This window comes from Vanellus vanellus (assembly GCF_965231255.1).
Source record: "Vanellus vanellus genome assembly, chromosome: Z".
Classification (NCBI taxonomy): domain Eukaryota; kingdom Metazoa; phylum Chordata; class Aves; order Charadriiformes; family Charadriidae; genus Vanellus; species Vanellus vanellus.
In genome coordinates this window covers 24,237,320-24,259,308 of record NC_138908.1, presented here as the reverse complement: position 1 = coordinate 24,259,308, position 21,989 = coordinate 24,237,320, and the positions used below count along the sequence as shown (strand labels likewise).

Below are 21,989 nucleotides of genomic sequence, written 5' to 3'. Positions count from 1 at the left end.
AGGCCCAGTCTATTAATAGGTGGCTCCATGGCTGGTGTGACCAACAGAATTTTGTTTTTTTTGATAAGGGGATGGCCTACACAGCACCAGGCTTGCCGGCGTCAGATGGGATTCACTTGTCTCAAAGGGGGAAGAAGGTCTTTGCTCACCAGCTATCAGGGCTCCCTGACAGCGCTTAAAACGAGGCTCGAAGGGAGAGGGGGACAATATCAGGCTTGCCCGTGACAAGCTGTGAGATGACATGCCAAGGTTAGAGGGACAGGGTGCTAGCGAGGGCCCACAGGCTGTTGCTCTGAGATGTGCTGGCTACGCTGCAGGACACCTGAATTCTTCCAGCGATGAGGCAAGAAGGAAACACCAAGGAATGAAAGGGTGTTCCTCTAAGAAGGTGATAAGAAGGTGCCTCAAAAGGAGGCAGACACGACAGTTTTTCTCCTAAAATCACCGACTGAGAGGGTAGGACTGAATCCCCGTGGGTGGATTTACTCTTAGTCGCATACAAAGTATTTTCAGTGACTTTCTGGCACACCGTGAAAGTACAGTGGAAAGAGAAAAACCAAAGGCAAAAAAAATACCGGTAGACCGTATAACACACAAACAGATCATTTAATTTCTACTCATGGCTTTCACCAGGAAGTGAAACTCTAATCAAGTATTTCCAAAGCATCTTAGCCAAACTGGGAATCCCTCCCACAACAGATTCAGTGAGTTCAGCTGAGCCTAAATGGAACCCAGCAGCCGCACCGTGCTGGGAAAGGTCTTGCGCATGCCCATGCACTTCTCCTCATCAATGAAGAGTGTGTTGGCTTTGACGGCCAGGTCATGCTGCAAGACCGACTTGGTATGAACCAGCATTTGCAGGGTGTCCTCGGTGTCTCTCAGGCGCTGCTGGAGGCTCTGGACCGTCTCATTGATTTTGTGGACCTCGTTGACAAGGCTGGAAAACAGCAAGAAACCCTGGTTAACAGTGCCATCGTGGGGGTGGTTTCTAGCGTGGCATTGCTGAAGGGCCCCTTGGTCACAGGATTTCCCCCTTCAGCGTGCTCAGACTAACTCAGACCCCCTGTTTCTGGCAGACGCATGGGAAAGCTGAGGGCAGAGTTCCTCCAGACCTCAGCGGGGAGGCATGGTTAAGTCTGCTCAAAGGCTTTGGCAATGCGCAGCCGCCTCTCCCAGAGCAGCTCAGGCCAGCAAGAAGAGGGATGAGCAGGTGTGGTTTCCTGTTCCTGCTTGGTTTGGGGGGTTTGTTGGCTCCCCCTCCTGGATTTCCCTGTGCAGGCATCCTCCCCATGCCCACAGATGCACACAAAGAAAACAGGACATCTGGGAGAGGCTAAAAGTGAATGTGAAACAAGGGGAGGATGGAAAAAACCCTTGTTGTACGAGATGCTGCAAAGGCTGTGGGGCTGGGTTTCAATTGCTCTGAAAAGGCTTCAGCTGGAGTCTTGCCCAACGGGCTCCCAGGAGGGGTGAACTTTGGGGTGCCTCAGAGGGGGTGCTGCTGGGCACTCAGGCCAGCCTACTTCTCCACAGCTCCTCGGCGTGCAATCCCAAACAGACCACTGTGTCCTTGAAAGGATTTCCAGTGTCCTCGGAGAAGGTGAGGACAGCCCTTTCTGCTTCTCCATAGGGGGCACCCTTCCTTGCAGTTCCCCAAAAGGAAGGGCCTAAGGGATCTCAGCAGGATCCTGTTGGAGAGTAAAGGGCTCGTCCTTCAAAACTGAGCACATCCAACTGCCGGGAAGCAGGCTGGAGAGAAGATGGGGCTTACCCAAGCGGGAAGAATCCATCCCCTCATGGGGTGCCATCAGGCTATACCCGGCCATGGTGTACAGCCTCCTTTGTGGGCGCAGAGCTCTCCCAGCACCCAAAGGCTGCAATACCTGCTCATTGCTTTTGATTATAGCAGTGCGCTTATGGAAGGACTGTTGAAAGAAAAGCCCATGCTTAATTTTTCATGCAGTGCTACCCCCGGGTGCTACCAGCCGTAACTCCTCAAGGAGCCCACCAGACCCACGCTCCTGCCTTACCGCAGCTGGGCAGTGTCCCGGCACAGCTCCACGTTTGGTCTGCGTGTGCGCTCGTCCAGCCGGCTCTGAGCCACTTTTAAGGGAGGCCCTTGGTCCCTAATGGCCTTTTGGATGGCTTCCATGGTCTTCTCCACCTGGAAGATTTCCTGCAGCGTCTGGCGTAAAAAAGAAACCCATGCACAAATTAAATGTATCTTCTCAAGTGACAACATAATTACCCTTTCCTCTTGTCCATCTGCAGAACAATACAAGTTCAATAAGCAGACCCTGGGCTCAGACCCCTGTCATTCTGCTACACATCAAGGCGCAGAGCCAAGAGTAATTTTTCTTCAGGGAAAAACCTCTCTTGGCTCTTGCTGTCACATCAGAGGAGGTTTTGGAGCACTGATGGACCTATTGAATTCCCAGCTTCCCAAAATTACCGCTTGCTGGAACTAATCATCCATCAACAGTAACTCAGAGAGGGAAGGTTCTTCATGGATCCTCACTGAAAGACGTGGCATCAGCTCGCAGTGCTGCAAGCCCCGTCTTCCCTCAGTTACTCAATACAGTGTCGGGCACGTTTCAGGAAGCTTTCTATGAGACCCACAGCTCTGAGGCAGGTGTCCATCACTGATTTCCACTGACTCTGCTTGGCAAAGCAAACACACGCATGCCCGTGCAGCAGCCCCAGAGCACGGAGAGTGAAAGCACGTCCTTGGAGGAGAAGCAAGCCTGCAACCCCCCCAGCAGGCAGCCCAGCAGAGGCCCAGCAAGGCCGTTCTGGAGGGCAGCCAGCGCTTCTGAAGGAACTACCAGGAGATGCAACCAGCATTGGCATTTTCTGCTGGCAATCCCTGTGCTCGCAGGCTGCCAGTGAGGATGCCCTAGCAAAAACAGACCCCTTGAGATGAAATTACGGTGCCAACTCCTAAGGGTCCCACCTCAGGGGTGTCACTAGGAAGTGACAGTGACACACCGAAAGGGAGGGGTTCCGACTACCTTGGCCAGGTGGGTCCGGATCTTGCTCTTGGCATCGCCTGTCTCGCTGATGCGTTTGGTGAAGGCGATGTTCACCCTGTTGAACTGGCTCCGCATCTCGTTTGCCACCACCACCAGCAGGTTCTCGATGTTGTCCCGCAGCTTGGAGGAGGCCGCCCGTTGGCTCTGTGAGCGGAGGATGTTGTCGTCTGTGATCTTGGCCCAAGAGTCCGGCACCGAGATCCTTCAGGAGGTGAGGGGGAAGAAGAGGCCCCGGTAAGCCCGTAGTGCTGAAGCTGGACGTGGGCAGGCATGAAGCCTGCCTGGGAGCAGCACTGATTAAACGTATCTGAAATCTCCGTCTTTAATTTGAGCATAGGTTGTGGTTTAACTCTGGCCAGCAGCTAGGACCACACAGCCACTCTCAATGGAGGGGAAAGAGAAAGAACAGGACTCACGGGTGGAGATAGAGACAGTTTACTAGAACAACAACAGAAAATAAGAATGAGAAGAAGAGTACGAGTAAGGGTAAGAATAAAGGTAAGGTTAACAATAACAATAACAGTAAGAATAACAATAAGCAGAGAGAAACGGTCCCACTCAGGCAGCTGTCTCCAGGCGGGATGGACGTGCCTTGACAGTGGGCTGGGGACAAGCAGCTCCCTGCCAGGGAGAGGCACCGTGCATCCCGGGCACAGCTTGCTGCTGGCGTGCCGCCCAGCGTGCACTCACGTGGCATCGACCCGCTCCACCGCTGGGTAGTAGCTGATGCCGTGGGAGGTGCTCCTCAGGTGGTGACACTTGTCATCGATGCGGTGGGCCGCCTGCTTGTGGGCCAGGTCCCTCTCCAGCTCGTGCTGGGCCGCCCTGTTGGACCTTCAACATGCAAACAACAGCCATTGCTGGGGATGTTCAGGTGGAAGGGCTTCCTCCCCGCTCCAGTTCCCCGCAGCTCCCTCCCACGCAGCTCTGTCATCCCATGAGCATCACTGCCCACTTCCCGGGGAGCCCGCCTGGCTTTTCCATCTGCAGGGTGTGGGGAGAGGTCGGGGTCTGCTGGGGGTCCACATCACAACTGCAAATGCACATCAGCCCTACAGCATGACATAAGGAGCTCCTCCTTACGCGAGCTGGGCTTTGGCTTCATCCAGGTACCGCTGCATCTTCTCCTGGCACGACCTGATGACATTGACTTCCTGGGTAAAGGACACATGGCCCCATCATCAGTGTCTGTACTCAGTTGTCCTGATGCCACTCGTCCCCTCAGACCTCCCCAACCCTGCACACAGCAAGAACTTGCCTGCTTGTCTTTCTGCCCAGAGTAAACAGGCAGGGAGTGGAGAAAGTGCCCCCAAACTGCGTGCATGTCTTTAGTGCACTACTCCCTGAAGAGGAACACAGAACCCCCACACGCTACCCAAACACGCAGCTGCTCTTCAGCTATTCCTTCCTCTGTACGGCCAAGTCATACCCACACGGCGTGGGCATGCTGCTGCCTGGGGGAACCCCATCCCCTGGCCCAGCAGGTTTTGGGGGGGTTGAAGAGCTGAGCACCTCCCCAGCGGTAAGGAGCCAGGTAGGGAAGAAGGCTGCAAAGCCTCAGTAGGGCAGTTTAGGTAAAACTGGCTTTAACACATGATCTGGGTGGCCCAACTTACCGTGAAGAGCTCTTTCTCCACATCATCATGGACGAGGTCAATGCCCATCCTCTTCTCCCGCTGAAGCAAGCACTGCTGAGCGACCTGTTGGGGACATGCCATCACTGTTGGGTGCAGGGGCAGGACTCTCTATAGAGAGAGTCCCCATCTCAAGAAATGGAAGAAAAGAAATTCTAGGCGGGCACAGAGGGGACACCAGGGGAACAAAGTGCCCAGGGCGGCTGCTTCAGCTGACAACAAGAAACCGAACTGCACCGTATGCATCAAATCAACATGAGGAAGCACGCGTGTCCCAGCTGCAACCAGAGCTGTGGCACAGGCACCTGTGTCAGCCTTGATGCTGACCTCCCCAGGGTGTTGTAGGAAGACATGGGCTTCTGTCTCCCAGTCCAGGAATTTGGATGTTCCGCCTACACAAATATTTGGTTAAGCAAATAGAATTGTGATGAGCTCATAACGGGCTGATAGGGGATGCAGCAGATGGGAAGACATTGCAAACTTAACTTATGGTCTCTTCATAAAAACTCTCTAGGTCTTGCGGAGCTGCAGTGGAACTTAGACATTTGAATGGCTGCAGTTGTTCCAGCAGTAGGCTACAGCTTGCAGCCCACTGGACAGAGTGCTTACCTGGAGAGGGGCCTCCGTCTCAGCCAAGGCCCTTTCTAGTCTCTTCTTCATGTCTGTGAGCGTGTTGGTCTCCCCGATCATCTCATCCAGCTCACGGCAGAGCTCCCCTTTCCAAAACTCAATAGCATTCACACGTCCTCCCAGGCTTTTGGTGCTTTCTTCTTGTGTTTTCTTTGTCTGCTGGTATTTATCCCCAATCATGCGGGTGGTATCAACTCTCAGAGCCTCCGCATTGTGCCGGGAAGTCTCTGACTCTTTGTACTTGGTCAGGTTGGACCTGTACCAGTCGTCAGGGGTGTAGCGGGTGAAGAGGGTTGTTCTGTTGGAAATGTAAGGGAGTTTCTCGCTGGTGGTCATCCCCTGGGAAGTTTTGGAAAAGGGAGCCAAAGCTGGTTTGATGGCATCTCTTTTAGAGTAGGTGCTGGGCATCCAGGGGAGGCTGGAGCTCTGAGGCAACGGGTAGTACGGGAAACGGTCCTTATAGCTGGCAGTCATGGTGTTGATGGCAGGCAGAACCTTGGCACGTCTTGCCGTTAAGGGAAAGCCGACAGCCTCCATTCCTGACCACTGCTCTTCAAGTACTTGTCCTGCACAGAGGAGGAGATAGAAGACAACTTCCCTCAGTCAGCACCTGCACTTGCCTTCCTTCTTACAGCAACACATGCAGCTTCTAACACAAACAGCAACGCACACAGCACCCACAGGTCACCTGTACAGGCCTAAAACTCTTGAAAGCAAATGCCTTCTCACAGCACCCCAAGCATTTGTATCTGGAAAGGGATTTGAATTTGTTTAGTATCTAGCTTCAAGTATTGAAATGCGGAGAAAAGCAAAGCATGGCTGCTCAGGAGAATGACAGATATTAGCCTTCATTCTCCTCAAATCTGTCAATCCCGTGAAAGTGTAGCTGGTGATTGTCTTGTGTTCATTGGCTTCTTTGGCTGGCATATGTGCTGATCTTCTAGTACTCCAGATGTCCTTTTCTCTTTCAAAGTGCCCTTTCCAGCCCCGATAGCTGCGCCCCTTTGGACCAACCCAGTGTGATTGGTGGGTCAGGGACTCAATCCTCACCCCCCACCTTCACTTGCATTGATGCTTTGCAGATCTATATCCAAATTTGACCCCCCTCCAGCTATTTCAGTCTCAAGAGAACAGCCCTCTCTTGACTTGCAAAGGAAGAAAAATGCCTACGCCTCACCTGACGTAAAATCGATGCACTTGGAAAGGAGAAATCCCAGACAGTCTTTTCAGAGGGGTGTGTAAACAGCAGCCTTGCAGGAGCCCTAGGAGGAATGGCCACACGTGAAGATTTTGCTACCGAGAACTGCATACGGCATTGTGGGTGCTACTGCTCTTTTCAGATTCAGGGTATCAGTCAGTTGTTGTCAGAAACATCATGCAGAGGGCCAGCAAATGTCCCTAACACACCGCATCTGAGGCCAAACCCTCAGGAGGCGACTCAGGAGGTACCCCATCCCCTCCCCACAGCTCCCAGCCTGGCTCAGAGCCCAGTGAAAGGTGAGGACACTGGTGTGCTGCAACAAGATGCCTGGGTGGGAGTGGGGTTTGACACAAAGCATGTGCTCAATCCCATCTGTTACAGCGTGAAAGCCACTTGAGTCCTTCAAAAATGGGAAGTTTGCATAAAAAAACCTTTCCCATAATGGTACATACTCACCCGAAACCTCCAGAGGCTTGGGAGTGCCCGGGAGGGCGGCTACTCCCTGCTGTGCTGTGGGGTTCGGTGGCAGCACTGCCAGACACTGCAGCGTCCCCAGTGCCCTGTGTGACACAGAACCAGGGCAGCGTTGCCAGGGGCGCAGGGCGCTCAGGGACCGGGTTCTGCCTGGGCAGCTCCCTGCAGCCGCTATGGCAACCTGATGCAGCCCTTTGGTGCCCGGTGCTCTTGATGGGCAACCCGGGGCCACCCGTGGGCAGCTCAGTGCAGACTCCGGGCAACCAGACTGCCTTTGCTGGGACAATTGATCCCGTCCCTGGACAACTCCCGCTGCCATCCATGGGCAACCCAGTACAGCCTTTGGGCGTCTGCTCCGGCCAATCAAGGGGACTTGTCTCCAACTTTTGATAACACCCATCAGGCCAACTGTCAGCACCCCTGTGCCCCATTGTCCCCAGAAGAAACATTTTCATTTCCTTCATGTTACCACTTGAGGTTAACTGTGAGCTATGTATATGGCTCATCAAATACTCAGGCTGATACAGCTGTCTTCTCATTGCCGCCTTTGGTTTCCTCCTGTTTTCCCACCTATTGCAGCTGCACACTGAGACCGGACCAAATGTTTTACAGCTTCTCAGGGGTGCACTGACACCCTGCCCCACCGCTCCTGCTTTCTGTGCACACGTACACACGGAGCCGGCCTCCATGAGAAAGCAATGCCTCTGCTGCCAAAGATCTGAGATAGAGAAGAACTCCAACTGTTTTCTGTATACAAAGGTTAGCACACTTTGATTTCACTTTAAATACATGTCTTGCTTTAGTCGGGTTAAAATCGACTTCATGGCATAGGGAAACCAGTCAAATTCACAAGCTACGGGACTGTCGTGGTTTAGGCCAAAATCCACTACTGGGGACCTGTGGCACCCCAGATGGCACCGACAGATGCTCCCCTCTACCCCTCTTCAAAGAGAGAGGCAGAGGAGGAAAAAGAGACTTATGAGTTTAGAAGGAACTAAAGTACTTTAATGAAGTATTAATAATAAAAGAAAAGAAAAAATGAAAAATAGACACAAAACCCTATCAAGCTCCCGAGATGACAATGACGTCACCGGCTGGCACTGGGGCAGTCCCAGGCTGGACGCAGTGACGGACGGGAACTGGATTCCGGATCTGGATTCAGAATCGGGATCACAGGCAGATGAACAGAGTCCTCCTCAGACGTCGGCCATTGAAGGAAGAGCTGACCCTTTGATCCCTCAGCTTTTATACTGAGCATGAGGCAGATGGGATGGAATACCCTGTTGGTGAGTTTTGGGTCACCTGTCCTGTCCGCTTCTCCCTGCAGGTGGGACTCCACTATGCTTTTCCGCTTCCGACCCTCCAACGGGGCAAATAACAAAGTTGGTTGGCCTTGGGGGTTATAGCAATAAGTATAAGCAGGAGCCTCTCTGCATACCATGTCTGGGCATCAGCTACAAACAAGTGGTCTTATCACTCTGAGAGAGTGAACGCTGTCTGCACAATATGCAGTTAATTTCAGTAGTTAGAAGAGGCCCAGCTAACAAGCGAAGTTACTGAACAAAATTGGTTCTGTTTTACCTCAAACCAGGACATTCCACCCCTTATTCCATACCATTTGCATCTTGCTCAGATTACTATTACTTTTATCTATCAAATTTACACACACACAGATTATATATATGAGATGGATACATGCAGGTCACTCATCTATGGTTTACATTTACCTACAAAAGTTATATGCAAAAGTCCATTTAGTTCATGATTGCAGGATCTCATCTCAGGGCAGGAAAGATGGTACGAAATTCACTCTGGTTTGTGCCCACGGATAGCATGTTCATCTTGAAGAGCTTGCTGGATGCCACTTGATGAAGCTATCTCAGGTTTCATCACCTCTCTATTATCCTGAAAAGCACGTATGGAACACTGTTAGTATTATGTAGTGATCAGCATCATACTGCTCAGGATTCAGTATTCTCACCAAGGGTTAAATTCCCTTGAGGTACACATTGACCTTCTCCATCCTTCAGCATCACCCACCAAGTACATCCAGGTCCTTGAGCAAAAACAGTCCCACGAATGGGTTTGCTTTTGCCTGAAGCAGGAAAAACCCAAACAGTTTTCCCTAACAAATTCCTTCCATGCACCACAGGGACTTGATCCCCTTCTACAGTATGTAAAAGGTCTGATTGAGCAGGACCAGCTCGATTGATGGATCCCCTGGTGTTAACTAGCCGGGTAGCTTGCTCTAAATGCTTGTCCCAATTTTTAAAGGTTCCACCCCTCCTATTGCTTTTAGGGTGGTTTTTAACAGTCCATTGTATCGCTCAATCTTCCCAGAAGCTGGTGCATGATAGGGGATAGGATATATCCACTCTACGCCATCTTCTTTTGCCCAATTACTTATAAGATTGTTTTCAAAATGAGTCCCGTTGTCTGACTCAATTCTTTCTGGGCCGCCATGTCGCCACACGACTTGCTTTTCAAGGCCCAGGATAGTATTCTGGGCAGTGGCATGGGGTACGGCAGAGCTTTCCAACCATCCGGTGCTTGCTTCCACCATTGTAAGCACATAGCGCTTACCCTGGCGAGTTTGAGGGAGCGTGATGTAATCAGTTTGCCAAGCCTCCCCATACCTATATTTCAGCCACTGTCCCCCATACCACAAAGGTTTTAACCATTTAGCTTGCTTGATTTCGGCGCATGTTTCACAGTCGTGGATAACCTGCGCAATAGTGTCCATGGTTAAATCCACCCCTCGGTCATGGGCCCATTTATATGTTGCATCCCTTCCTTGATGACCGGAAGTGTCACGGGCCCACTGAGCTAAGAATAGTTCACCTTTATGTTCCCAGTCCAAGTCTGTCTGGAAAATTTGAGCAGCCTGATCCGCTTGCTGATTGTTTTGATGTTCCTCGGTGGCCCGACTCATGGGTACGTGGGCATCTACGTGATGTACCTTTACGACTAGGTTCGCTAGCCGCTCAGCAATGTCTTGCCACAGCTCAGCAGCCCAGACGGGTTTATCTCTGCGCTGCCAGTTGCTCTGCTTCCACTGCTTTACCCACCCCCACAGAGCATTTGCCACCATCCATGAGTCAGTATAGAGATAGAGTATTGGACACTTTTCTCGTTCAGCAACATCTAACGCCAGCTGGATGGCTTTTACCTCTGCAAATTGACTCGATTCACCTTGTCCTTCAGCAGCGTCCGTGACTTGTCGTGTAGGACTCCACACAGCAGCTTTCCACCTTCCATGTTTTCCTAGAATACGACAAGACCCATCAGTAAACAAGGCATACTGTTTCTCATTATCTGACAGTTCATTATATGGTGCAGCTTCCTCAGCACGTGTCACCACCTCCTCTAGTGCCTTCCCCAAGTCTTTGCCTTCGGGCTAATTTGTGATGAATTCTACGATTCCTGGGCCATATGGCTTTCCTATTCGAGCTCACTGCGTGATTAAGGCAACCCACTTACTCCAGGTAGCATCGGCGGCATGATGAGTAGAAGGAACTTTACCCTTGAACATCCAGCCCAGTACTGTAATCGGGGCGCCAGGAGGAGCTGTGCCTCAGTACCAATTACTTCTGAAGCAGCTCTAACTCCTTCATATGCTGCCAAGATTTCTTTCTCAGTTGGAGCATAGTTGGCCTCGGAGCCTTTATATCCTCCACTCCAGAATCCTAGGGGTCGACCTCGAGTCTCCCCTGGTGCTTTCTGCCAGAGGCTCCAGGTAGGGCCATTGTCCCCGGCTGCAGTGTAGAGCGCATTTCTAATGTCCCGTCCAGTTTGGACTGCTCCAAGGGCTACTGCATGCACAATCTCTTGTTTAATTTGCTCAAAGGCTTGTCATTGCTCAGGGCCCCACAGAAACTCATTTTTCTTTCGAGCCACTTCATAGAGAGGTTTCACAATCTGGCTATAACCTGGAATATGCATTCTCCAGAAACCCACAACACCTAAAAAGGCTTGTCTTTCCTTTTTGTTAGTAGGTGGGGACATAGATGTTATTCCGTTAATCATATCCGTTGGGATCTGGTGACGGCCATCTTGCCACCTAATTCCCAAGAACTGGAGTTCTCGTGCAGGTCCCTTGACCTTACCTCCTTTAATGGCAAAACCTGCTTTCAGAAGAATCTTAATTATTTTCCTACCTTTGTGGAAAACTTCTTCCACCGAATTACCCCACACAATGATGTCATCGATGTATTATAGGTGTTCTGGAGCTCCACCCTTCTCCAGTGCGGTCTGGATCAGTCCATGGCAAACAGTAGGGCTGTGTTTCCACCCCTGGGGCAGTCGATTCCAGGTGTACTGGACACCCCTCCAGGTGAAAGCAAACTGTGGCCTGCACTCTGCTGCTAAAGGAATAGAGAAAAAGGCATTAGCAATGACAATTGTAGCATACCATTGGGCTGCTTTTGACTCCAGTTCATACTGAAGTTGTAGCATGTCTGGCACAGCAGCACTCAGTGGTGGTGTGACTTCATTCAGGCCACGACAGTCTACTGTTAATCTCCAGTCCCCCGTCAGACTTTCGCACTGGCCATAGAGGGCTGTTAAAGGGTGAGCGAGTTTTGCTGATCACTCCTTGGCTCTCTAGCCGGCGAATCAGGGGATGGATGGGAATCAGGGAGTCTCGGTTGGTGCGATACTGTCGTCGATGCACCGTGGCAGTAGCAATTGGCACCTGCTGATCTTCAACCCTCAGCAGCCCCACAACAGAAGGGTCATCTGAAAGACCGGGTAAGGTAGACAGCTGTGTAACATCCTCAGTGTCTACAGCTGCTATACCAAAAGCCCACCGATACCCTTTTTGGTCTTTAAAACACCCTCTCTTGAGGTAGTCTATGCCAAGGATGCACGGAGCATCTGGACCAGTAACAATGGGGTGTTTCTCCCATTTATTCCCAGGTAGGCTCACTTCAGCCTCTAATACAGTCAGTTCTTGAGATCCGCCTGTCACTCCAGACATGGTGACAGTTTCTGCCCCTTTATGATTCAAGGGCAATAGGGTACACTGTGCACCAGTGTCCACCAGGGCTTTATACTTTTGTGGCTCTGATGTGCCAGGCCATCGAATCCACACAGTCCAATAAATTCGGTTGTCCCTCTCCTCCTCCTGGCCGGAGGCAGGGCACCTCTAACGTTGACCGTAGTACCTACGATTATCAGATCGGTTCCTACCTGGTCCGTAGGATCGCCTACCGTAGGTCAGAGCAGCCTTCCTCCTGTAAGAATCCTTTCTTCTATCTGCTTCATTTTGCAACTCAAGCACCCGTGCCTGTAGGGCTGACGTAGGTTCTTCATCCCGTTTCTTCATGTCTTCTCCATATTCACAGAGGCAAAACCACAGGATATCTTGTATCGGGTTTGATTTCTCTTGAGTCAGAGGGTGTTTTTTCTCTTGAGTAGGAGGGCGTTTCTTCTTAGCAGCTGCAACATGGGTCTGTGCAGGGAAAGAAGGAGTTTTTCCTCCACCTTGGTTAGTTTATCAAACAGTTTATCAGTTTGCTCAACTCATCGGTTTGCTCATCAGTTTGCAGAAGGAGAGAACTCAAGGGATAAGGGGGAGTGGAGTCAGATCCCTCCTCGGAGAGGCAAGCGAAACCCCTCACAGCCCCCCTCACCATCCCAATTGCCCTTGCATAATAGGTATGGGGCTTTGGAAATCGAGGACCAGGCGATTGAGGATGGAAAGGATGATCCCTCCAGTGAGATGCCCAGTGCTGGGCACCCACCCCCACACCTCAGGACTTCCTCAACCAAGAAAGAAAGCAAGGTAATTGTAGTAGGTGACTCCCTTCTGAGGGGAACAGAGGGCCCTATCTGTAGACCGGAGCCATCCCACAGGGAAGTCAGCTGCCTGCCTGGCGCCAGAATTAAGGACATACAGAGAAAACTCCCTTCCCTGGTTAAGACATCAGCTTACTACCCACTATTGATATTTCAGGTAGGTGGTGATGAGGAAGGTACCAGAAGGAGGCAGTTGGCTTTCTGGGCTGTGAGCGCACATTGCCGCCTCATGCTAAGCAGGTTCCCACCAGCCAGCACCCCCAAGTCCTTCTCGGCGAGGCTGCTCTCAATCCATTCTCCACCCAGCCTGTATTTGTGCATGGGATTGCCCTGATCCACGTGCAGGACCTTGCACTTGGCCTTGTTGTACATCACGAGCTCGGCACGGGCCCGCCTCTCCAGCCTGTCCAGGTCCCTCTGGATGGCATCCCTTCCCTCCAGCGTGTCGACTGCAACACGCAGCTGGGTGCCATTGGCAAACTTGCCGAGGGTGCGCTCCATCCCAACACCCATGTCACCGGCAAAGACGCTAAACAGCGCCAGTCCCAATAGCGACGCCTGAAGAATGCCGCTCGCCACTGGTCTCCACTTGGACATTGATCAGTTGACCGCAACTCTTTGAGTGCAGCCACCCAGCCAATTCCTTCTCCACCGAGTAGTCCATCCGTGGAACCCATGTCTCTCCAACTGGGAGACGTGAACGTTGTGTGTGACAGCGTCAAATCCTTTCCGGGTAGGTGATAGTTGCTCTTCCCTTATCCACCAACGCTGTAATGCTACATTCACCGGTCTGTTCTCTCAAGCACTAGAGAAAACGTGGGCCCATTGCTGAACCCCAAACAAGACGCAGTGCCCAGATGAGGCCTGATGGGTGCTGAGCAGAAGTGATCAGCCTTGCGCCCTCTGGCTAGGGGAGAAAAATTGGAAAAACTCCCTGCAAGAGAGCCAAGTGCTGCCCCTGACTCCCCGTGGGGGGAACCAGGGGAGCCCAAGAGGGCTGGCCAGCAGTGCTGAAGCGTGGGGAGAGACTGTGAGACTTTGCTTGCTGGCTTGTTTTTCTTGTCTTTGTTGGTTGCTTTGTGACCACGTGCACAGCAGGTTATAACTATACCATCAAATTAGAGGACAGCTTCTGATAGTGCAAGGCATTCACTCTTTTTTCTATATGTTTCCCCATGCGGAAACGTATATCACGTTAGAACGTGAGGCAACATATGTTAGAATGTCAGACTCAAATAAAGAACCTGGGGATATAGAAACAGGTAGAGGCCATGCTTTGCTTCCAGACTCCCTATAGCACACTGTATTCATTTAGAAATGGAATGATTTTAACTCCTGAATAGCAATGTGCCCCCTAAACCGCACTGTGAGCGAGGAGAAGGGCCATGCAATATGGTAAGTAATCTTATCCTTGAATTGTTTTGATCAGGTTGCATCACTGGTCTCCACGCAGAGTTTGTGAGCATTCCCTGGGGTATTCAGGGCATCCCAGATAAAATCCTCTGTTGTAAACAGGAGCAACAAATCTCAAAAATTTTGCAAAGTTCAAAGCAAGGCGGGGAGGAAGATTTTTATTTCAAAATAGAATTGATTTCACCCATTCCCGTGTATGGTGTCATAGGCGCATATTTCTCAGCAGCTGAACATGTCTTTCCACCCAGTCTGGAAAAGAATTCCTGGAGGTGAGGCAGAGGACGAGAGGCACAGCCTTTGGAGGCCTCTTCCCCTCTTTCTATTTGTCCTTAGGCGCTGGTTCTTCGATGTGCTGTGGGAGGAAGCAGGGGAGCCCAAAGGGCTGGCCAACAGTCCTGGAGTACGTGGACAGCCTGTGGGACGTTGTCCTGCAGCCTCCCAGGGAGGCATGGGACATTATCAAATGAACCCTCTTGCTGTATGTGCCTGGAGATATGTACCACGGCCACCGGAACCTGACGGGACCCTGGGAAGACACAGCCAAGACCTCACTGACTGGCATGAAACACTGACGCTGAGCACGGGACCAGAGGTGGCAGATGGAATGAGCAGTGGCGTTGCGGTAACCCCCGAGGCACTGCCAGGGCAAGCGCCGTGGGCAAGGACAGCCCATTGCCATGTCCCCGAGGAAGGGACAGTGACATCACTGAGCGATGGGTTCTGGTTTTCCCTGGCCCTGCCAGGTTCGGGCAGCCGGGGCAGCCCACCATGTGCTGGAGCTGGAGGGCATCCATGCTCCTGGGGGGTGGGAGGGCAGCCCTGTTGCCTCCCGGGGAGGGTCTCCTGCACCCAGCCCAGCCCCCTCCGGAAGCCCTGCCACACACAACGTGGGCCAGCTCCCCAGCACCCCCACAGCTGCCCTTGCTGGGGATGCCGGCAGCTCCGCCTCTGCCCCCATTCCCATCCCAGAGGAGCAAGAAGAGCCGCAGGAGGAGCCAGAGGACACTGCGCCAGGTCCCTCCACTTCCAGCCAGGGCAGGGAACGCTCCCCTGGGGAGACACAGCGACCCGCAAAGAGGAGGGCTGGCAGCCCTGAGGACTCTTCACCACCCAGCAAGAGGCCAGCCCACCAGCAACGCTAGAAGAACGACCCAGGAGCTGCTGAAACCAGGGCTGGGCCATCATCTGGGGCATGTGCCAGCCCCCAGGAAGATCAGAAGCCTCTCCTTAGTAGTCTGGATGTAGTGATCAGAGAGAGGAATAAAGGCACGAAAGCTCCAGAAACAGTCTCCGTGTTCCTAACAATGCAGGTGGCGTTGCTATCCTCACCCGTGCTGTCTTTTCCCGGTGCTATACCCGCTGTTTCCTCTCTGTGTTCTTAGAAGAGCAGCACGGGGCTTCCCCCTCTGGTCTGGCACAACCTCGTTACCCTGCTTGGACTACCCCAGGGTAGTTACTCCCCTGTTACTCTCAGAGTGCATCTCTCCCCAGAGCACAGCCCCCTGGGTCTTGGCCCTCTGCTCTTGCAGGGCCCATTTCCCTTGAGCACAGTGCCATGGCACCCGGCCCCGTGCTCTTGCAGTGGCCCTACTTGAATTCCATCTCATGGAATTTTCTGGGTTGTTTTTTTTTTTTTTTTCAAGTGAGTCTGCCAGTCTGAGGAAATGAAAATGCAAGTTTTCTAGTAGGGTATATTCAGACTACCCATGCATGTTTGATTAATTGTGATGAGTTGCTTTCTCTTACTATGGAATGGTAACAACAGTATTAGTTCATTTACTTATTTCAATGTGAAAATTGCATAAAGTTTTCAAGATAAATGGGAGACAAAGGCAGTCAAGTAAAGTAGGTCTAGAGACACTCATCTTTCTTTTTTTCTATTAGGAAATAACTGTTATGTGGTCACAAACCAGTTTGGGCTACTTGCCATCAGTGCTAAACATTGCAAACTCGATCACAGCTGATTATCACATCTCAGAATTTGGATCCAAGATCCCAGAGTGACCGAGGTTGGCAGAGACCTCCGGTCATTGCGTACTCCAACCCTCTGCTCAAGCAGGGTCACCTACAACAGGTTGCCCAGGACGTTGTGACTTTAAACTACTCTTTCGAGCTGTTCACTTTCAGTGGTAGACAACATGGACCTCCTGTGCCCTGAGGGCTGTTTCAAGTCTAATTTGTAGGTGGCCACTGGGTGTCACTGTTGCTGCTCTTCAGAGACCTGTTCCCCTCACTCTCAAAAGAGGAGGCCTGAGGATTAATTTGGGGAAAAGAGGAACTCGCATTGATTTCGAGGTCTGCTTTTTCCTTTTTGCAGCGTGGAAAAGAGTAAGACAGAGAGACAAGACAGCACTGACCGATATCAGTAAAGGAGAAGAGCCACAGTAACTGCGATGTCGTTTCCATAGATAGTCTGCAAGGTCCGATCTGTATAGGTAAACGGAACTGCTCTGGGACGATATTGACAAAATTATGATAAAGTTTTCCATTAAGGAACAAATGTCCGTTTAAGTTAAATCGAAAGTTGGTTTGATTGTTAAGGGAATAAAGGAGGACGCTGTCACGTTGCAGTTCTTAAAATAAAGACAGAGTTTGGGGTAAAAAAGAGATGCAGTGAAAATCCCCAAACTGTAAAGCAGCGGTAAACTTCCAACTCTGTACATGTTCATTAATGAAGGAGTGTTTGCCGTCCCCAACAAGCACAGCAAGTGGCCTGTGGACCTTGAAAGGCTGATCTATTTCATCCTGCTGTCAGAATTAAGTGTGGACTCATCTTGGCTTGCAAATAAGCCTCCGATACTACAACATAAGCACGTGGGCTTCCAATCCTTACCTTTAGGCTCATCTGTATTGGCAGGCTCTTCACCTGCTCAGAGGCACACTGACTTTCACAGGACTCGGTTCAACAATCTGTTTGTGTGGAAACGCCCCAGGTTCAAAATACATAGTGTAGGTCAGGAAGAATGCAATATCCTTTGCGCCTGAGAAATCAAATCAACTGTGTAGGCCATAAATATCTGTGAAACAGACACAAAGTGTTTCTAAAAATGGATGTGGTTCGACTGTGTTTAATGCACCTTGTGCTTAAGCATCTTTTGTCCGAAATAAGAACTTTCTATAGGAGCTTTTTTTCTTGCTAGGAGCAAACTTTTAGCAGAGAAGATCAACACTATAATTGTGTCCTGTGTTTTAGATCAAAGACTTGAAATTCGTGTATAACTAACATTATCCATTTGCAAGGTATTAAGTTGTTTGTAGGCTTCAGTGACCTGGCTTTTTCTGGATCATTTCTATTTTTAATGTTTTCCTCTTCCTTTCATTTTCCCTAGTCTTGCTTTTATTACCGACATACCTGTAGAAGCTTTTCTTGTTGCCCTTGACCTCTCTGGCAAGATTTAATTCTTTCAGGCCTTTAGCTTTCCTAACCTGGTCCCTGGCTGCTTGAAGGACCCTCTCCTGGATCTACTCTAGAAGGGCCTTCTCCTGGATCTCCTTCAGAACTCCCTCCCAAGCTGTCTTGGGACAGCTGGTCCTTGTCGTGAGCGACAGGGGAACGATCTGACTGCTTTCTCTTCTTCCTGGTTACTGGGGCAGCTTGTACCGATTTTGATGGAGATTGAGTAGTTTTGGTACTGCTCGTAGTGGCTGGAGTAGCTTGTGCCGGGACAGGCGGCGGCGTGGCTTGTGCCGCTGCAGGGCGGGGGCAGGGCTTGCGCCGGGACGGGCGGCGGAGGCGCCTGTGCCGTTGCGGTGTGTGTGTGGGGGGGGTCGGCTGCCGGTGGTACCGGTGCCGCTGCAGGCGGCGGAGGCGCCTGTGCCGTTGCGGTGTGTGTGTGTGGGGGGGGTCGGCTGCCGGTGGTACCGGTGCCGCTGCAGGCGGCGGAGGCGCCTGTGCCGTTGCGGTGTGTGTGTGTGGGGGGGGGTCGGCTGCCGGTGGTACCGGTGCCGCTGCAGGCGGCGGCGGCGCGGCGGTGCAGGCGCCTGTGCCGTTGCGGTGGGGGGGGCGGCTGCGGCCGGGCCGGGCGGGGCCGCGGTTTGCGCCGCTGCAGATCGCCGAGCGGCTGCGCGGGTCTGAGTGGCGGCAGCGCCCGGTCCCCCTACTGCTCTCCCTGCACCGGTGTTTCACATGAAACCACCCCTGCATCACATTCAGGAAAACTGACAACAAAAGCACGGTCTTAACAGGGCACCAATCCTTATCCTCAGAGCCCAGAAGGTTGCCGTGCCCCACCTCTGATGGTGTCACATTAGCATAATTATCAAAGGGCGAAGTAAACATTCCCCAGGTAGAACCGAAAGTATAATTAATAACAGAGTCCATCACGAGAGGCCCGAGATATACAGGTAGAGCCCTTACCCAACTCATCATGTTATACATAGGAATTGCGAACCACACCAAAACAGCACCTTTAAACCTTCGCATAAAAAGACAAAGAATAAATGAACTTTGAAACACATTTGGCAGGTTAAACCAAGCTGACTGCATTAAGGTCGAACAAAGCTGCTTAAAGGCATGATACAAGATTTCGTCTAAGAATGACATGATGCAAGCTGTCTGTTCTAATCTCTGAGCAAGCTGGAACTCAAACTATTTGGGCAATTTATCACAGGTCTGATCGAGCACTGCTCGGGCCCCACGTTGGGCGCCAATTAATCTGTCGTGGTTTAGGCCAAAATCCACTACTGGGGACCTGAGGCACCCCAGATGGCACCGACAGATGCTCCCCTCTACCCTTCTTCAAAGAGAGAGGCAGAGGAGGAAAAAGAGACTTACGAGTTTAGAAGGAACTAAAGTACTTTGATGAAATATTATTAATAATATAAAAAGAAATAATGAAAAATATATACAAAACCGTATCAAGCTCCCAAGATGACAATGATGTCACTGGCTGGCACTGGGGCAGTTCCAGGCTGGATGGGAACTGGTTTCTGGATCTGGATTCAGGATCGGGATCACAGGCAGACAAACAGAGTCCTCCTCAGACGTCAGCCATTGAAGGAAGAGACCTGCCCCTTTGATCCCTCAGCTTTTATACTGAGCATGAGGCAGATGGGATGGAATACCCTGTTGGTGAGTTTTGGGTCACCTGTCCCGTCAGCTCCTCCCTGCAGGTGGGACTCCACTATGCTTTTCCACTTCTGACCCTCCAACGGGGCAAATAACAAAGTTGGTTGGCCTTGGGGGTTATAGCAATAAGTATAAACAGGATCTTCTCTGCATACCATGTCTGGGCATCAGCTACAAACAATTGGTCTTATCACTCTGAGAGTGAACATTGTCTGCACAATATGCAGTTAATTTCAGTAGTTAGAAGAGGCCCAGCTAACAAGCGAAGTTACTGAACAAAATTGGTTCTGTTTTACCTCAAACCAGGACAGTGACTCTCCAGCACGAAGTTCTCAACTACACCCAGTAGTAAGTGGTCCCCAAATCCCTCGTGCTCTGGGGACCACACCAAAGTCAGTAGACTACTCGCATGCTCTCCCTTTATGCAAGTAATTAAACTCCTTCCTTAATTTTGACTACAGCTCCAACAGCAGCAAATTCACTAAAATTACAAAACTACCACTCCCAGTTGTGCTAAGGCATGTCCAGTTTTGATAGACATGGGAGGAGACAGTTTGTCCCAAAGCCTCGACCATTTTAGCTCACCAAAAAAGAAAACCCAGGGTGAAAACGTGCGGCAGATATTAAGCAGGGGCGCCAATTTTCTGCACATCGGCCCAGGTCTGCCTAGTTATCGAAACTACTTAGTTCAAGTAGTACTTCTCTAAGTATCTCCCTGAGAATCTAACTACTTAGTCACCTAAGCACAAAATTGACTGCCAAAAGCTGTCCATCTTTCTGTTGCAGCGCTACGTTCTTGCTGTCCGTTACTACAGGATTACACTGGCTCATAAGCTGCCCTTCTGAAAATACCCCGATCCAGATCTTTTATAGCATCCGTCATGAGTCTACACGTACCCATAACATTGCCAAGTCGCCGTTTTCATGCAACTTTTGAATATTGCTCTCTCTCCTGTAAACACTCTACCTGCCTCTCATGGTTTGGGCCAAAACGGCCACAAGGCAAGTGACAGATGCTCCCCGCTCCCTCTCTTCAGGAAAAAAAAAAGAGAGGCAGGAGAGAGAGAGAGAGAGACATACGAGTTTAGAAGGAACTAAACTGCTTTAATGAAATATTAATAGAAAAGTAAAAAGGAAATAATGAAATGTATAGAAAACCGTATCGAGCTCCCAGGATGACAGTCACCTCGATAGCTGGCCCTGGGGAAGTCCCAGACTGGACTCAGTGACGGATGGGAACTGGATTCCGGAGCTGCATTCAGGATCGAGACCAAATGCACACGAACAGACAGAGTCCTCCTCAGGCGTCGGCCATCGAAGAAAGAGGGCTGACCCTTTGATCCCTCAGCTTTTCTACTGCGCGTGAGGCAGATGGGATGGAATCCCCTGTTGGGCAATTTTGGGTCACCTGTCTAGTCCACTCCTCCCCGCAGGTGCGACCCCTCTGCGCTTTTCCGCTTCCCACCCTCCAACGGGGCAAATAACCACGTTATCTGCCCTTGGGTGTTATAGCCCTAAGTCTAAGCAAGAGCCTCTCTGCATACCATGCCTGGCATCAACTATCAACACAGGTCTCGTCACTCTGAGAGTGAACGGTTTCTGCACAATAGGCTGCTCACTGCAGTAGTTAGAAGAGGCTTAGCTAAAAAGTGAAGTGACTGAAGAGAGAATCGGTTCCGTTTTACTTCAAACAAGGACAGATGCTATTTGTCCCATGATGTCATTGGTGGAGTACATCATGTCTGTTAAAAAGACAGAAAACAGGAACGGTCTGGGTGGGGAAGGCCGGACAGGTTACCCCTTTTGTGGTGCAGGATATGTCATACGCGTTTCTGCCAGGGCGTCATAAGTTATCTTTTGCAGTTGGGCACACAGCACAAGTTCCCACAACTCCAGTAAGTTTAACTCTCTGAGGGAAGGGATGAGAGAGAAAAGAGACTTACACGTTTAAAAAACAAATTAAATTACTTTAATGAAAACCTCAACCAAAAAAAAGAGAGAAACTAAAGACACATGCACACTATATCCACAACTGTATTAAGAGAGAAAAGATCCTTTTATTGTGAACATGGCGTGCGGGAGCCCAGGAGTCACAGGGGTTCAGGCACTAACAGGAAACGGGCACCTACAAGGACAGAGTCAGAAAACGCTGGTAAAGCCCAAAGGCAGGACGAGACAGGACTTGGTTCCCCTTCCTTTGGGAAACACAGCCGGCAAGGAAGGGTTTCTAGCCCAGCTGGCATTGAGCAGGGGGTGGCTCTGGCGCCTTGTCTCCATGGGGAACGCCCTTTGAGACTGTGCGTCTGCAGGGATGCACAGTGCGCCTGTGCCACGCAGCAGGGCTCCGTCGGGAGCCCCTGGGGAGCTGCCATGGACTTCTTCCCAAAGCCTGCACGGCACCATCCCTGGCCGACCCTTGCCAGCCCCTTGGACTGACTTAGCGCAGTTTAAGGAGTTGGGAAAGATGGGCAGCAGAGCCTGGGACTCACCTGGGCTTCTTCACCATCTGGACCTTTCTTCTTCTCTTCAGTCGCAGTCTTCTTCCTCTCTTCCTTCTTTTTTCTTCTTGTTTACATTCCATCTCCTCTTCCCAGGCCTCTGGTCTCTTCCTTTTGCTTTGGTTTTCGGTTTCCTGGAGGGAGCCTGCAAACCTTTCCATCCCACAGTGGATTGGAGAGGTAAAGCCAGGATCAACTGGATCAATCAGTTCTCCATTTAACCCAAGCTCACTCCTTTTA

General features: G+C 51.0%; 1 protein-coding gene across 1 annotated transcript; it reads right to left on the bottom strand.

Annotated features, from left to right (window-relative positions):
• Window positions 1–720: 720 nt before the first annotated feature.
• LOC309683153 (tektin-3-like) lies at window positions 721–5,833 on the bottom strand (the record flags this gene model as incomplete). Its single annotated transcript, XM_082497354.1, has 7 exons — window positions 721–937; window positions 2,031–2,185; window positions 3,012–3,234; window positions 3,723–3,866; window positions 4,116–4,186; window positions 4,649–4,732; window positions 5,276–5,833. The coding sequence occupies 7 exons, from the start codon at window positions 5,831–5,833 to the stop codon at window positions 721–723; spliced, it is 1,452 nt and encodes a 483-aa protein (XP_082353480.1).
• Window positions 5,834–21,989: the final 16,156 nt, after the last annotated feature.